The 17,434-nt window shown below is 35.1% G+C and overlaps 1 protein-coding gene across 2 annotated transcripts in view; it reads left to right on the forward strand.

The window, feature by feature from the left end:
* Window positions 1-3,613: 3,613 nt before the first annotated feature.
* Window positions 3,614-17,434, forward strand: part of LOC574737 (3-methyl-2-oxobutanoate dehydrogenase [lipoamide] kinase, mitochondrial) — a 30,891-nt gene continuing 17,070 nt past the window's right edge. The window contains exons 1-9 of one of the 2 annotated variants that reach the window (XM_030991710.1): window positions 3,614-3,726; window positions 4,874-5,338; window positions 5,943-6,011; window positions 6,721-6,879; window positions 11,774-11,893; window positions 12,422-12,520; window positions 12,958-13,031; window positions 14,019-14,147; window positions 15,032-15,121. In XM_030991710.1, the coding sequence (XP_030847570.1) occupies window positions 5,129-5,338; window positions 5,943-6,011; window positions 6,721-6,879; window positions 11,774-11,893; window positions 12,422-12,520; window positions 12,958-13,031; window positions 14,019-14,147; window positions 15,032-15,121 (950 nt within the window). In that variant the 5' untranslated portion in view covers window positions 3,614-3,726; window positions 4,874-5,128. Of the gene's footprint in view, window positions 3,727-4,873; window positions 5,339-5,940; window positions 6,012-6,720; window positions 6,880-11,773; window positions 11,894-12,421; window positions 12,521-12,957; window positions 13,032-14,018; window positions 14,148-15,031; window positions 15,122-17,434 lie in introns of those variants that run through there. The other variant, XM_030991711.1, reaches the window with a different exon arrangement.

Raw genomic sequence — 17,434 nt, forward strand, 5'->3', positions numbered from 1 at the left:
AAAATATGACCAAATAAGATAAAGTTATTTATATAATATTGGATGGCTTTGAGTGTGATACAAGAATGTTTTGCTCGAGCTATGACAATATACTCATATATCACACAAAATCAAAGCCATACAATATATTATTATTATCTATATCAGGCTGACTAGCAAAATAACAAATTTTGACTTACCTCTGTAAATATGGCTTTGTGTTTGTGTGATATCGATAGTTAAAGGTACTATGTCCCTTTTGCAGCCAACCTCAAATGGTGTAGAACTTTGCAGGAATTATGAATATGTCATGTACAGGTATGTCCTATCTGTGAAATTTAAACATTAGCAGTGTCCTCATATTCAAATTATGCAAGGAAACCCGTTTACGTGCTAGACTTCACTGTCAGACACTACTGAGTGACTGACTGGCTTTTTTTCTTCTTTGGTAATAACATACATGAAAAGAGTTGTAAAGGGTACATGAGCATTTTTCTACATCAGTAACCCACTTCTTGTGATGGCCAAGATTAAACTGATTGAATCTTTGCGCAGCATAAAACGTATGACCATTCGGTACAATTGTCTGAAAATCAAGACTATTACTTTTGGACTCTATAGCTCTAAAGTCGATTTGACAACTAATAGTCGTTATTTTCCCACTTGAAGACATTTTCAAGCCCCACATTTTTTAGAGAAGTTCTAAATTAGTATTATCTTTCAAATGAAGTTGGAATTTAACTTTTTCATTTTTTTGGCCTGTAAATGGGACATAGTACCTTGAAAGTTCCTGGATGACTGAGCAATACGAAAACAATATTTATCAGTCATCCGGGTACTGTGCTAAAGATATTAAATACACTGATACCACTTGGAAGCCTTATATAGATCATAATGCTTGATATTCTTTTTGGAAAGCCAAAATCCATTGTTTTCTTGCAATCAGGTTGAGGCACCAAGAGACTTTACTTTCTTGGTAATATTTACACTGATACAAATACAAAAATCGTGGACAGAATGTAGAAAATATTTGTTGTAAAGATCGTTTTGACAGTGGTATGTAGATTGTACTTAACATCTAAAGAGAATTATAATTGATATGTATGTTTTTTTAATTGTTATTCTTTAACTCGATCAAACTTCCTATTTGTGCTTTCTTAGCAGTCAGGGTAATTTTTTTTTTTTTTTAAACCCCTTAAAACAAACCATTTTTTGATGGCTTGTTATGAGTTAAAATGCCTTGTACTTTCCCAGCAGTATTCTAGAGATAAGATTAATTAAGTATTTAATATTATGCTAGGATTAAGTTTTTATACATTTTTCAAATAGATATTTTATTAAAACTAAACATGAGAATCACATATAGATTCGATAAAGTGAAGAAAAAATACATATATTGGAATAAAGTTTTGTTTTTACTCTTCAATGCATTGGGGAGTCATGCAGTACTGCTTTATTATGCGAAAAATTATCTTTGAAGTTAAAATGGCCGTAAATGAAGTTATAAGAGGTATTTTCTATTGTTGCTGTTTCCGCTAAAACTTTCAAGTAAGTTGCCTGAAGAAAAAAGGGAAATAAGGGAATTCCTTTTATTATAATAATAATAATAATATGACAAATTTATATAGCGCTTGTGACAAAATTTTCAAAGCGCTGTACATGTACACAAATCAAAATTACTTAAAAACAAAAGATTAGCATAATTGTTTCGTTCACTGCCTTAATACCTGAATATTCAGTTGATATTCGACTGATAAGTTTGTATGTGTTAATTAGATGCATGTTTTTAACCACTCATCATATATATTTCACCTTTAATACCTTCAAGTTATTAATAAGTAGTAAGAGAAAGCGAAATATAATAAATGTTTACAGTTTAAACGTTTATTTAAGGATTTCAACTGTGTGCCATCTTACTGGACTAAGTCTAGATTTCAGTTAATATTTTAAAGCATTTTTAGAAAATGTATATGTTTTATAAATATGAGTAGAACTCAAAGGAGTTTGAAAAACATTGTAGTGTCAAATAATGTATCTCGTCCTTCCTTGTGCGGTGTTTTTGTTCAAATCGGTTGTGTGCTTTTTGTGTGAAAGATCAACACTTTGCAATATTTTGTAAAATAGAAAAAGACAAATTTACCAGATCAACAATTTTTTAAATTTTCTTTTATTCAGTTGGGGATTGTCTGTTATCAGAAGGAAGCACAAAAATACCAATAATTTTTTGGGGGGATTTTTAAGTTTTGGAGTATAGATGCAGATATATTTGCTGATCCATGAAACGTTATTTTTCTACCTTCCCTTACCACAAATCATTAGGACTGGAAACTGGTAGTTGTTAAGTTAAGATTTGAATGAAGTGACTCTTAATTGCCTTTCTTTGATAACGAGCTGTGTGTATATTGATATAATAAGTGGTACATGAAGGGCCCAACACTAACCTTTTTGGAAAGGGTCCGAATTGAACTTTATACTTGGCGAAAATTTGACTTTTGCGACTTCAAGTTATGCAGATCGAGTAAACTGTATTTACTTAAAATACAATTAGGTGTACGTGCACACATGCAGGCATCATCATTATTGCTATTCTTGTGTCGTGAATAAAATTGCCTTTGATATTTCTGTTCTTTTTTCAATGATATAAATATTAGGCTTTTTAAATTATGTTAAACATGATTATTTGCAGTATACTATAGTGGCTGAATATGTAGATGTATGTGTATACATTCAATGTAATATCTCTTAGTAGTGCAATTGTAGTATTATGTAAGAGTACTGGTAAGATATGTGACATTTGAAACAGAATTTAACAATAAATAAATTAAATGTTGCAATGTGATATTGAAAGAGTTACTCTGTGTGGTGCCTGCTTCATTTAAGTTATATATGTCATGCCGCTATACATATACCTGGTGGTTTAGCTGTGTAGCATATGAGCCAAACCATTGAGGAAGGAAAGCTAACAGAAAAATTAATAGAATACATAATCAACAGGATGAAAGATGACAATAACAAAATAAATGATAATTTGCTATATGCTAGCTAGGCCGGAGGTCATATGTGATATATATTCAAACAATTGTGCTGTATGGTGCTCTTTTCCTATATTTTAATTGCAGTGATGTTTTTGACAATGGGGGATCTGGGTCCCCTCCCCTGGCCCCCAAAACAGCAAAATTAATTTTTTTTTTAATAATTAAAAAACAGATGGTCCCCGCCCCTGATTTGCCGGCCGGCTGGCTGAATCGCCTTTTCTCACGAATTGCTCCTTACCCCTCCCTCCCCCCCCCCCCCCCGTTTATTCGCTGGCTGGCTGGCTGATTCACCATGACCGTGCGGCCCCCTATTTTGGCTTGGCCTCGCCGCTGGATCGGCCCCTGGTTTTTTTAATTAGATGTTTGTTGGTTTAACTTAATTTAATCAGACTAGTAATAAAAATCATATTTATAAAGATTATTTGAATAGCATTCAAGATCGAAATCGATTCTAGAGAACGTTGATGACCCCCCCCCCCCCCCCCCCCCCCCCCCCCCCCCCCCCCCCCCCCCCCCCCCCCCCCCCCCGGTTCCTGGTTAATCATGTGTACTTTGTCTGACCCGACCTTGTTTTTATAAATTCGAGTGGCGGAAATTAAAACTGTAGAGGGAGCCCTAACAACAACACTTTGGTTATACAGAAAATCTTTTCGTGGGAATTCCATGAAATAGCCCTAATTTCATCAGTTTGATCAAACAGATATAGTGTTAGGTAAGTGTCTTTCAATTATTTATGGCTCAATGGGATTGTTGAGGGTATAAAATGTTGATTATAAAGAGTTTAGGGTAAGTTAATTATCCAAACATGGGAACCCGTACCGTAGTCACGACTCTCGGTACGTGCAGTCGCTACAGACAGACTAGCCCGTCATCGCTCGGTCCATTCCGTGCGGGAGCATGGGCATCGCGTTGCAAACATGCTGCGCTGTTGCATGTTGGCGCGGCGCTTGGCACGAAGAAATAGCTGGCGCTGGAAAGCCCCATGTCTTTCTAGCTAAAGCTTGACTTGAAAATTAGCGAGGATTCTTCTTTATATTGCTTTAGCTCCTAATGATCTTGATGATAAATGTTAGATTTTCCTGTAAGTGTGCGAAAATTTTCATTTTGTTGTTGGAAGGAAGAACAAGTCAAACCTCAACTCGAGCCTCAACTTCCTTGAGACAATCCCAAGGGTATTTCTCACCCAGTATCTGACTTAGATCGAAACGACTTTAAACTTAACTGTCTTAGATTTAGGGTCTAGATCTACTCTTAATAATAGTCTTAGACTCTACTAAATATAAGAATCTGTCTGCTAGCTAGGAGAGCTTTGGGACGCATTCCTCAAGCCTCAAATCAAAGTTAACTTTGAAGACATTCCATCTAAATCTAGTCTAGACTCTAGACCCTATATGAAAAATCTCTGCAGATAATACTAGATCCCTGAGTGAAATTCTGATTTTGAAAATCAGAAAATATGACATCAAATGACGAGCCATTTTCTCAAGTTACCATGAAAAGTTGAAGAGACGGCTATACAGTGTAAATAATTTTGACATGGGTTCCATGGTATCGACAATGTAGAGTCTAGTGAGTCTATAATCTCTAGAGTCTATTATAGAAAAGTAAATTCTGATCTCATGTTTCACAAATCAATCGGTTTCTTTTCATCAACTTTTTCTTTTAAGGATATGTTTTACTTCCAATAGAATTTTTACACAAAATATTACCTTTATCCAAGATTCTATAAGAATGCCTAGTTCTCGGCAGTCAGGCTTTAAGTTTAAGTTACATTTTCAGTTTTTAGATTTTTTAAATATCTCCTACTTTATTCACTGTTGCTATATTCTTCTATCTGTTTCTCTCTGTTTTGTTACCAGGTATCCAGCCGCTCAGCTTCAATTAATGACAGGAAGGGATAGTCAAATGTTCCTGGAAAGCCTTTGATCTTGATGTTGGATTAAAGCCAATTCATGGAGCAGGGTATCATTTAGAATTGATGCTAATCTCTACTAGCCCATGAAGCACGTTTATTCTGTGGATGATCTAGACAAGGTACCCTTCTGGAATAGTGATAACTGTTTTCATTTCTGTATGGAATTCTGATTGAGTTTTACATCCACAAAGCAGCAGAGATGGCATTATCAACGATGAAAGCGAATCAACTAGTCTTCAAGCAGGCTTTAAATTTTAAGAGCGCTTCATACAGCAGGAGTATTGCTATTACTTCTTACCGTCCACAAAGTAATTACTCAGCTGTCCATGATTACAGCCCAGCAAAGGAAAAGTCGAGGCCAGTTGTGTCCTTTTACAACCAAAGTGCAATCGACGTCGCAGCAAAAAAGGTACATGAATGTTTGGATATTTTAATACACTACAATACAAGTTACCACATAAGACCTCTTCACAAAATAATTTCAAAACATTATTGAGGTGTTGTTATAATATTAACAATGTCTTTGAGGTTGGCTCCAACATAATTGAAGCTCAAAGATATGAAAATAACCAGAACAATTATTATGGTAACCACCTCTCACAGTCATAAACAAATACATGTAATTTGAAATAATATCTCTGAAGGTCCTTGTTTATATGATCATAAAAGGCAACGTTTTCAATTGAACTCAGTAATCTTTGATCCACTTCTAAACACAAACTGTAATCAGGTTTACTCTTCTGTGGTTGTGTGTGCTAGCACCAAGTTGGGCATTATTTGTTACACGGTTCAAGTGTTTGAAATTTAAAAAATGAAACAAAATGTTTTTATGAATATACATGTATGCTTGCTGTCTTTCTCCGATATTTGGATAACAAGATAGAAAACCACTAATAATGCTCTCTGTGACCTTTCAATATGAATTCCTGTACATTGCCCCCAAATTCCACCTGTTATGACTGACAACTTTTCCAGACATGATCATGTAATAATTTGTTCTGTTCTTTTGACAGCCCTCTGTACGTTTGACACCAGCCACACTCCTCTACACTGGGAAGTCACCTGATGGCAACCATCTATTGGTAAGTCACATGATTATGTACATGGAAGTCGATGAGGGAGTGGTATAGAAATCAGCAAGCAAAATTTGTTGTTGTTTACAAAATCCATTTGAAAATACAAATTCTTTATGTAAATATTGTTCACAGAAACATGCTCGGAACATGTACTGTGCATCCCTAAAAAACAGAAAAAGTACAGTGCACCACCTTTTATCAAATTTGTCACACGTGTTACGTAGAGATGAGTTTCAAATATGCCTTGATGCCTCACTGAGCCTGTCTAGAAATCTTTTTGTGTGGCTGTTTTGTGATGAGTGTTCAATGGAAATGACCTTTTAATGATATAGGATGGTATTTGTTATTATCAGTGATTGGGTGTTGTTGGATGAGGGGGGGGGGGGCACTTTCATAACAGGAATAATTGCCTGATGGGACAGTTTAGGTACATGTATATCACTTTTTATTTTATTTAGAGGAGCTTTATTAAAAGAGCATAAATAATGCATGTATAATGTGGGAGAAAGAAAAAGGCATACATGTACATGTACTTGTTTTCACCAGGGATATAAAAGGCCACATCAGTTGCAAGAAGATAAGAATTCTGACATTTTTCACATCAGGATGTGGGAACTTCTTTTTTTAAAGAAAAAGCTACTTTAGCTTTCTAAAAAGTAGTTTGCATCTTTGACACAAGTGTAGTTTTAACAAATGTATGTGTTTTATATCACAGAGGAGTGCCCAGTATCTACACAAGGAGCTCCCTGTGAGGGTAGCCCATCGTATTGCGGAATTCCGTGGTCTACCCTTCATTGTTGGCTGCAATCCCACAATCCTCCATGTTCACGAACTCTACATCCGAGCATTCCACCTTCTCTCAGAGTTTCCTTCGGTGAGTTCTTCATGCTTTTATCTCTTTTTGTATGAGTGTACAGGTGTATATTGTCACCAAACCAAAGATTACAATTTTCCAGCACTACAATTTTGAATGCTTGTAAACCTTACAAATCTAATATTAATAATCATTTCAAAAGATTCAATGTTCAATCACCTTGTGTATAAGTGTGGAACATTTAGGTAGGGGGGGGGGGGGGGGGAGGAAGGGAGAATCAGTCTCTTTCACACACACACACACACACACACACACACACACACATTTTTCTGTGGCATAAATTCGTCCCAACAGAAAAATAGAGACAGTAAAGAAAAACAAATTTGCTTGGCTGGGTACACATTTTAACCCAGGTGTGTATTCAAGCTTTGTACAGAGTGAAAGCCCACACCCTAATACACAAGTAAATATCTGCGATTCACAGTGTGTGTTTGGTCTGCTTATTAACTTTCCTTTATTCATAGTGAGGTATTGTATCTACAGAGCTATGAAACCACCTCATTATAAAATTTCTAAATTGATTGTGAAAAGTGCATTGAATGAAAACATGTTTTTTGTAATTTACAGGTATTTATTTTGAAAATATACATGAACTGTAGATAAAAAAAAAAATGGGGAAAATGTTTGTATTTTCTCTATGTATCAGTACATATTTGCCCTTGATGAGAAGTTTTTTTAAAGGTTTATATATATATATATATATATATTGTTATGCTTTATTGGATATCCTTGGATTGATTGTGTGCTGTGTACTTGGTGCTGATCTGCTGTGTAGAATTTTTAAACGACAGCTGCACAAAAAATGTGTACAAATGTACACAGACATGCCACAGTGGATGTACATTTAGCTTAATGTTCGCAGGGATGTGGTTGGAAACATTCATGTCATAAATACTATATAGTCACCAACCGATGTGGTCATACCCTTAAACCAAACTTTGTATATTTACATGTATAAGTGTGTTAAAATAGATTTGTCTTGATTTATTTTTCTTGAGAATGTGACACATTAAAGTGACTTGGTAACATAGTTGAAGGTTGATGAAAAGAAATGCTTAATTTTTGTATAAAATGTTACTTACTATATTCCTTCTACTATACTAACCCTCTGAAATGCAAAAAATCCTGAGCAAATTCTCAAACCACAAAGATATCTATGGTTTTCTTTGAAGGCGTCGATGTGAGGCACCCTCTAACAGTGATTAACAGTAAATTCTCCCAACCATTTTTGAATTTTACCAATTTAGAGAGAATTAAGGAATTGATCAGATCAGTTTTTCCCAATTTGTACCATGAATAATGATCCGTTTTCACTCAAATTTTCAGATTATCTTTAATTGTACATCTAGCATTGAAGTCACTACCTTAGCACCACTATCTCTCATCTGAACAATGTTACAAAGTCCCTTTAAAGCTTGCAAACATCTAACAATATTCAACATAGGCCTTTATTCAACCAGTCCACCTTTCATTCTTGAGTTAGGAAAAACATTAAAGGGACTTTGTAATAGTGCTGTAACATCACGGATATCTCCAATTCCGTTTAACCGCCAGTCAAAACCGGACGGTTTTCGGTTAAACGATTTAAAAAAAAAAAAAAAAAAAAAAAAAAAAAAAAAAAAAAAAAAAAAAAAAAAAAAAAAAAAAAAAAAAATCGTTTTTTTTTTTTTTTTTTTTTTTTTTTTTTTTTTTACCGACTCTGTCGGCAACTTTCATTTAACTGCGAGGTGCATTTAAAGGGGCCGATTTGTGCTTGTGAACTTGTCACAAATAATAGTAACAATGTTATTTTTAGAAGAATGTGTAAGATCATTAATGTAAATTAAAAACAGTAGAGGACCTAGGACAGAACCTTGTGTAAAAGTTGGATGAATTATTATTATAAACTACATATTGAGATGAGATCTATTACATAGATTACTTTCAAACCAAGATGACAGACAAATTGGAGTGTTGTTCTAGTTTTGGAGTGGTGAGTCAACACACAAATTACTGAGCTGGGAGACATTGCCAGGCATAGTGCCAGGTGGAGGGGCATAAATCAAAACTTTAAAAAAAAAAAAAAAAAAAAAAAAAAAAAAATATTAAAAAAAAAAAATTAAAAAAAAAAAATTAAAAAAAAAAAAAAAAATCGGGAAAACGAAACCGTCCAATTGAAAACGGAATCCGCCATGGGCGGTCGGATACCGGACGGTTAAACGTTTGACTACAGCACTACTTTGTAACATTGTTCAGATGAGAGATAGTGGTGCTAAGGTAGTGACTACAATGCTAGATGTACAATTAAAGATAATCTGAAAATTCGAGTGAAAACGGATCATTATTCATGGTATAAATTGGGAAAAACTGATCTGATCGATTCCTTAAAGGTAATACAAAGTTTTGGTATGGGGTCGTGAATTTGGTTCAAATGAACATATTGGAAGCATATACGATCCTACAATATTCAGTGATCGTTGTCGCGGTCGAAATCGACTCTAAAGTTATGAAATTGTAAATAATAAACTCTTTATGTTGAATAGCTCCCTCTCAAGGTCAAGATATTAATTAAGCTATAAAACAATGTATATTGACTAAAAATTGACTGATTAGCTATTCTCGTTCGGAAATTATATACCCTAACTACATACTCTGAGATTTTCATGGTCGCAGCTACCATTGAACGGCCGTAGGAGCTATTTGAAAATATCAAAATTTACCGGGAGCACCGGTAAATCTTTATATTCAATTTTTCTCGAAAGTAGAAGTGTTTTAGGGGCTAAAATTTCTGGTGTTTTTAATACATCCACAGGGGCATCCAAATATATTAAAACTGGAAAGAATCACTATCCATCCATTTTTCAAAATTTCCCAAAACTTTGTAATACCTTTAATTCTCCCAACTATATTATTCTACTTCTATTCTGCTACTTGTCAAAGCCTGTTCAGCATCAAGACAAGGACAATTTAATTACATTTTAGGAGAATGTAAATCATCACAAAGCAATAAAATGGCTCTACATTCCATTCTAGACAGTTAAGTGTTGACAGATTTTTATAGCCTGTTTTATGTACCAGGTATTTTTCTCATGGAAAAACGGTTGGGAAAATTCAAAAATGGTTGGGAGAATTTACTGTTAATCACTGTTAGAGGGTGCCTCACATCGACACCTTCAAAGAAAACCATAGATATCTTTGTGGTTTGAGAATTTGTTCAGGATTTTTTGCATGTCAGAGGGTTAGTATAGTAAAAGGAATATAGTAAGTAACATTTTATACAAAAATTAAGCAATTTTTTTCATCAACCTTCCACAATGTTACCGAGTCACTTTAAACATCATCAAATTTATAAGAGGTACATGTATGAATAAATGAAGTAGAAAATCATTAGCACAATAGATAGTTGACAATTTACACTAGTTTACAGTTCTTCTACTTGTACGTACATGTACTAGCCCACATTTAAGCTGGCAGGTTACCTGCGCCTTACTGCCTAATGGAGTACCGGTATTGTTTACATTGTACATTACTTTGTATTGAGTTCCAAGTGTAATAAAATCCTGCCAGTGCTGACCTCGACATGTACAAGTGTACCCTCTCAAATAAACAGGTACATGCACTACATCATATTACATCATGATCTAGCCATGGATTTATTAACTTTAACTATAAGTACTTGTTCTAGCCACACACTGCTGTGTACCGGGGTATGGGGGGGGGGGCATGAAATTTACGAAATTGGGAGCCTGAGGCCTTTATTTCATGGGGTCTGAGGCCAGCTTAAGGGTCCCAGAAAATGTTGAACTTTAAGATGCTTTATGGTACATTCTGAGGCTTTTCTGAATTGCATAAACTGAACATAATTGATTTGAATTTTTCTTAAAACTTTTTCCTGCTATTTGTTTTCGGATGTAATAATGAAGCCCTAAAAAAAAAGTGTGTTTCAAATTGATCATGAAGTGCTTCAAAAAAGTAAAAGTCTTTGAGTGACTGGTTTTTACCATACTCATTTTTCCCAATAGAAATATTATATACATGTATGTTGTTGGGAAAACGTATCTTGAGATTTCTAATTCCACTCATAAATATCTTGATAATCCGACAAGCCGCTTGTGAAAGTCATGGGATTCCTGATTGACCTACATTGTAAAGGTTTATAATTATGATTGCAACATGAGCTAAATCAAGGATTTTGTTTAGAATCTGAAGCAAAGATACCTAATGTAATCCCTTTTAAAGAAAGAAAATCAGCTGTTACTGTAGAAAATACAGTATAGCGTAACAATTGTAAATTTTTATTCTTCGATAACTTCTCTTGCCATGCTCCTAGGACACCTGCCTGTACCACCTTGGCAACTACCCCCAACAATTGTATATTTAAGGGAATTGTTGTTTGTTTGTTTATTTGATTTAATTCTGCATTTTTCAACACAATAAAAAGTCATGAAAGAGTACATACAGTACATGTATGTATATTACTTACAAAAGTTAAAATACATATCATATCATACTGTAAATCAATAATTGATTATACCTTTCAAAAATAAAAGTTGACAAATGATTTCATTTTTTTTTTTTTTTTTTTTTTTTTTTTTTTGGGGGGGGGGGGGGGATCGTTGGTCAATAGATAACTGTTCTTGGGGTGGTTGTCCTGGGGGGGGGGGGGTGGTAGATGGGGCGGAGGGCTGTCATCCTTATATTCATGTTACATGTACATACAATGTACACAGTGTACTGTACATACATGTATTTGAGTCTAGTGCAAAGTAGAACATGTATTAGAAGTAGAATTGATGCAGGACAACATTTCCACCTGTCATGCTTTACCGGTATACTAGATGTACATGTACACACATCTATAAGTCTCTACAAATGTATTTGAAAATAATTGATTTTTAATGTCCATTGATCACAGATCCGAGACATGGATACAGAGAGACAGTACTGTAAGATGGTGAAGACGTTATTAGATGACCACAAAGATGTTGTAACTCATCTAGCTGAAGGCTTTAGGGAATGCAGAAAACACATCACGGTAAGTCAGACTACAGACTGTGTATTATTTAAGTTGTCATCGAACTAGTATCTTGTCAAACATGATTAGCAACCACCTAAATAGCAACAAGAAATTTGTATGCATTATTTGTTTAAGTTGTCATTGTTGTTGGGGGGAGGGGTAATTGGTTTCTTTACTAAAGACAAAGTTTTTATTTACAAAAAGAGCAACCGTCTACAAACATACATGTAGACCATTTGTCTCGTCTCTCATGAGCAGTCTTTATATGTACAGGTTTCTTTGCTCCTGGAGACTCTAACTTGTCATAGTGGTCATCTTTCTATAAATGACTAACATGGGCCCATTGCCCATTGCTCACCCCATCCCCATCCCTTCTTGAATTTGTCTATTTAAAAAAATTACTTTTTACTGCATGAGTGGCATATTGGGCTCATGCACATTAAACATCACTCCACTTGCTAGTTTTTGTTAAAACAGAAATTTGAATGACTTTCAGAAATGACAAAGAAGAGAGAATTATAATATGAGCTTGTATTCCACTTTCAGGACGAGAGTCTAATCCACAATTTCTTGGATCGCATCCTGACCTCACGGCTAGGTATCCGGATGTTGGCAGAACATCATCTATTTCTTCATCAAGATAAGGTAAAAATGTGTACCATGCCCATATCCCACTTAAGTCTGGTAAATATCTGGCATATACTCGCTATCTACTCAGCTTTAATACTCTCTTCTATATTTTTTTCTTTCGCCCAAATTGTATGTCTAACTTTCCTATACATGAAGTCTTTATTTATGTGTGTGTGACCTTTATCCCCTCTCTCACTCTCTCTCTCTCTCTCTCTCTCTCTGTCTTTCTCTCTCTGAATTGGGCAATTTGAGTATGGTTTCGCTCACATTATGCATGCCCAGTGCAATGCATGTACCTGTGCTCTTCTACTATTTATGTACCTTTATAATATTATTATTATTTCATTATTACCGCCAGGAGGTCATTAACTCATATGCTTTGACACTGAGTTAATGCCCTTCTGGCTCTATTAAGCAGGTGATTTGTATTGTTTTATTATCATATTCCACAGAATGACTCTATTGGTATCATCGCAACCAAGATGTCACTCAAGAAAGTGATCGAGAAGTGGGTGTCATTTGCAAGGTAATGCTTAGTTAACATAGGAGAAATTAAGGATTGATCAAGGAATATGTACACAAATATGTCAGTTTCGTATGAAATGCTCTGGAGACAATTCATCTGCCGTCAATTTCCAACACTGAACAGTAGGTTTTCAACTTAACCAAAAATTGATTCACTAATGAAGTTCTAAACCTATATACGGTATGAGCGTAATACCAGGAGCAAATATTACCATCGCAAATGTTGGTTCACCTCCATGTCATCAACTCTTCTTATAAACTTTAAGGACCCAATTTTGTTTGTGGACAAACACTAATTGTTATACCTCGATTGGCTCGAATCGTAGCAATAGAAGAAAAAAAGCAGTGTTGCCAATTTGAAAAGGAATAAGAACAAGATTATGAAGGCCTCCTACAATTCCTATCAAGAAAGGATTGAATGTTATAATTTGAATTGTGGTATGGTTGTACTCCTGGGGGGTGTTTCACAAAGATTCTAAGTTGAACTTATCTCTAAGTTGGACTTAAAAATTATGGAAAGCCGTTAGCATCTTTGAAAATATTTTGTAAAAGTTATTTTGAAAGGCATAAAATGTTGATTCAAATCATTCATATTTTCTATCATCAAGGAGATTTCATGTTCTTGATGTGGAATTTATAAAAAAGTCTAAAATACTTGAATTTCTGCTTTTGAATATATTTCATTTTAAGGCTCCAATGGCTGTCCATAATTTTTAAGTCCAACTTAGTGTTAAGTTCTACTTAGGATCTTTGTGAAACACCCCCATGGACCCTGTCTTACAAAGAGTTGATATTAATCCCAACTTAGCAACTTATTTGCGATTGATATCAATCGCAACTATGTACAGAAGAGATAGGAGACTGCAAACTTGTGATTGATTAGAGGACTCGCGATTGATTTGGATCAATCGCAACTCTTTGTTAGACAGGGCCCTAATGTGAAGAATCCTGCTTGACAGTATCATATTATATTATCTTTTCTTTTCAGAGAACAATGTGAGTTGCGGTTTGGCTATGCACCCAGCGTAAAGATCAATGGCCACACTGGAGCCACTTTCCCGTACATCATCCAGCCTTTAGATTACATGCTTCCAGAACTCCTTAAGAATGCCATGAGGTAAACAACCATAGTAAGGTGTCAAATTAGATGCTGTGCTTACAGACTAGCCATTTCATGAAAATGTTTACAAGTTAGTTCTCTGACACGTCCAAACTTGTGCACAGATGCCAACCATTTCTAGTTTGAAGGCATGATTCCTATTTTCAGGTTTTAGACTAGTGTCATGAACCTTATTTTCTTCTTTTTCTGAGAACTTATGGGAATAATGATATAAAATAAACTGTTTTTCTAATTTTGCCTTGAGATGGTCACATTAGAAGGTTGGCAGAAACTGGTGAACAATTAGCTTGTGGAAGGTCCAAATATATAGCTTTAAAAAAAAACTGAAAAAGAGCTGTGGTAGTAAGTAGAATACAAAAACAAAAACTCAACAACAACAACGAAATATAATATTCAAACTGCAGAAAGAGGTAAAGAAACTTAGTTATTTCTCACAATAGAAATAACCTGTGACAGTTTCAATGTATGTGATGCAGACACCTTCCTTAATACATGTACAGGCAAAAACAGCCAACAACAGCCAACAACAGCCAACAACGTGAAGAAAGTGTCTGACGTTGTCTGACATTTTAAACATTGCTTTGAATTATCATAACGAAATATAGGCCCTGTAATTTCTTCATGAGAAGTACAACTTCAGTTATACAACATTAAACATTAATTCTTTGAAATGTTGATTTTATTTTGGGTCAACGTTTCTTTGAAAATTGGCAATGCATAAATAATTCTTGAATGTTTCTTTCGATGAACCACAGAGCAACGATTGAGAGTCATTTGGATACCCCTATGAATCTCAATTTTGATTTTATTTTGGGTCAACGTTTCTTCGAAAATTAGCGATGCATAAATAATTCTTGCATGTTTCTTTTGATATACCACAGAGCCACGATTGAGAGTCATTTGGATACCCCTATGAATCTACCAGATGTAGTCATTACCATCGCAAGTAATGAAGTTGATTTCATCATTAGGTGAGTATTACTTGGACTTTTGATTTAATCTGTTCTGTAGCAATACATGTACCTTGATACAGGGTGAATAGGAAGATTTTTGTTTTTGTGCTTCATTGTCTTTCTCATGCAGCAAGGGTTATGATGCCATTAGACGTCTTCTTGTGACCGTGGTCAGTTTTCATTGACGTACAAAACGAATTCCAAGATTCCACAAATTTCATTTGTAATAGATTTAACATTTATCTATAGTCTTGCGACTGTTCCTATTTACATTGTTTTTAGAGTTCCTTTGATACCCCTGTGAATCTACAACATGGCTCCAAACTAACTTCTTTGAAAGCGGTCTGGATTGTACTTCTTACAGTCTGTATGCATGAGTCCTGTGTTGTAGGCATGTGATTCCCATCTCAAGCAAGTACATTGATCTCATCATTAGACAAGTATTACTTTCTCTTCTGAGGAGGAGAGTTGGCTCATTTGATAAAGCAACTGCCTGTTAAACCAAGGATCATGGGTTCAAATCCAACCCAGGCAAATAATTGAAGCCTGCATTCTGTGTAAATGTGACCCCCATTTCATAGACATGTGCTAGGTTGCAGTGGAAAACACTCTGTCCCTCAGATAGGATGTTTATTAAAGGCTCTGTGTAGAGGAGAGTCACTACCATTGCACGTTAAGAACTCACTGCATTATTCATGTAAGAGTATGGGAAATTCGGTATATTGGTCCACCTACAAATCCCCAATCAGTTATTCCACTAGGGTAGTTTCGAGGGTCACAGTGATTCAGTTCACTTTCCCCTGCCAGGTACAGGTGACGGCAGAAACTTACTAATGCTCATAATGATAATGAAAATTATTTCATATTTGTACAAGACATAATAATAATAATAATAATAATAATAATAATAATAGCCTAATAGTCCACTCCAAATTTTATTAAACCGAAACGGAAATTCTTTTTGCCTGGCAACCATTCTTTCCAATAATAATGGAATATATAACTTCAACTTTTGACCTAACAATGTACCTAACCCTATTTCAAAATATATAGAAATTCGAAATTCCACAAAAGAAATACATGTATCTCCAAAGAGGAAACAGATTTAACCATACAGACAGATAACCTAGGCTGTTGAAGGGAATTATCATTTTTCTAGCCCAGGTACCGATAGATGCACCAAGAAAAAATATTGGTTCATACTGTCCTCAACCTTGAACAGCACTCTGCATGATACCATTACCCTATATTACAATTTTGGGTCATGTCCTTCTCACCTCCCCACCCCTCTTATATTTAATTCTCTGTTTGTTTGTTTGTTTGTTTGTTTGTTTTTAGACCACTTTGCCTACTTTGATAACACATGTAATTAAAGAAGCACATTTTCTGGGGTTTTTTCTTCACAATTGAGCACACTGAATGATCACTATGAATATTATTGAATTTCAATGGCAAGTCTTGCCAGTTGCCCTTAGCATTAGGTTGTGAAGCAATAGACAATAAAGAAGAAATGAAGAAAACAGAGTTGTTTTTATTTATTCCTGTAGCTTAGTGAACTGAGAAGAAAAAACGGGAGTGATTGTATTTATCACAGTGAAATTTTGTGTGTGTCTCCGTGGAACACAGAATGTTTTGATCACAATTTTATTTTCATCTGTCATAAACACAATTTGTTTACCAGTAGTTTTGTTATCACAATGTTATTGTTTATGTTTCTGTGTAAAATATTTACATGTTCATGTAATTCAACTACCATGGTAACAGGGCTCATTCACAATTAAGGTTTCTATGGTAGATACCATTGATGGCAAAGTTACCATCAATAGTAAGTTTTATTCAACAGGGTCGTTGTAGCACGAGCGCGTATCTAAACATTTTCTAACCTGAACGCGTCTGACACTCAACCAAGGGCAAGATCCCATTAAAATAGATCAAGTCAATGATCAAATGTCACCAGACCGAATATCAGATCACCACTGGCTATACCAAGCTCCCTGGAACAGTTCACTGCACCTTGACTAGGATGGGCTCACACAGATTGCCAGACAGTTTATTTTACCCCGCCATGTGGCGTTATGGGAGATGGATGTATCATATCAAGGATTCAGTGACTCAATGATGTAACTCCATATTTTGTCAAAGTGAGTATTGGATATCAAAATGTTCAGAAAAATGTGGGCTTTCCAGGAAACACAGACTTAACTCCACCCAACACCCCATTGAAGGCAATGGCTAGTGAAACATAGACTTAACTCCTTGAGGCCCAAGTGCTCAGTGACACATAAACCACTTTTTCTCAAAATGGCCAAAATGGAGTTACGACTTTGTGTC

Source organism: Strongylocentrotus purpuratus, unplaced genomic scaffold, assembly GCF_000002235.5.
Source record: "Strongylocentrotus purpuratus isolate Spur 01 unplaced genomic scaffold, Spur_5.0 spur5_scaffold_2, whole genome shotgun sequence".
NCBI lineage: Eukaryota > Metazoa > Echinodermata > Echinoidea > Camarodonta > Strongylocentrotidae > Strongylocentrotus > Strongylocentrotus purpuratus.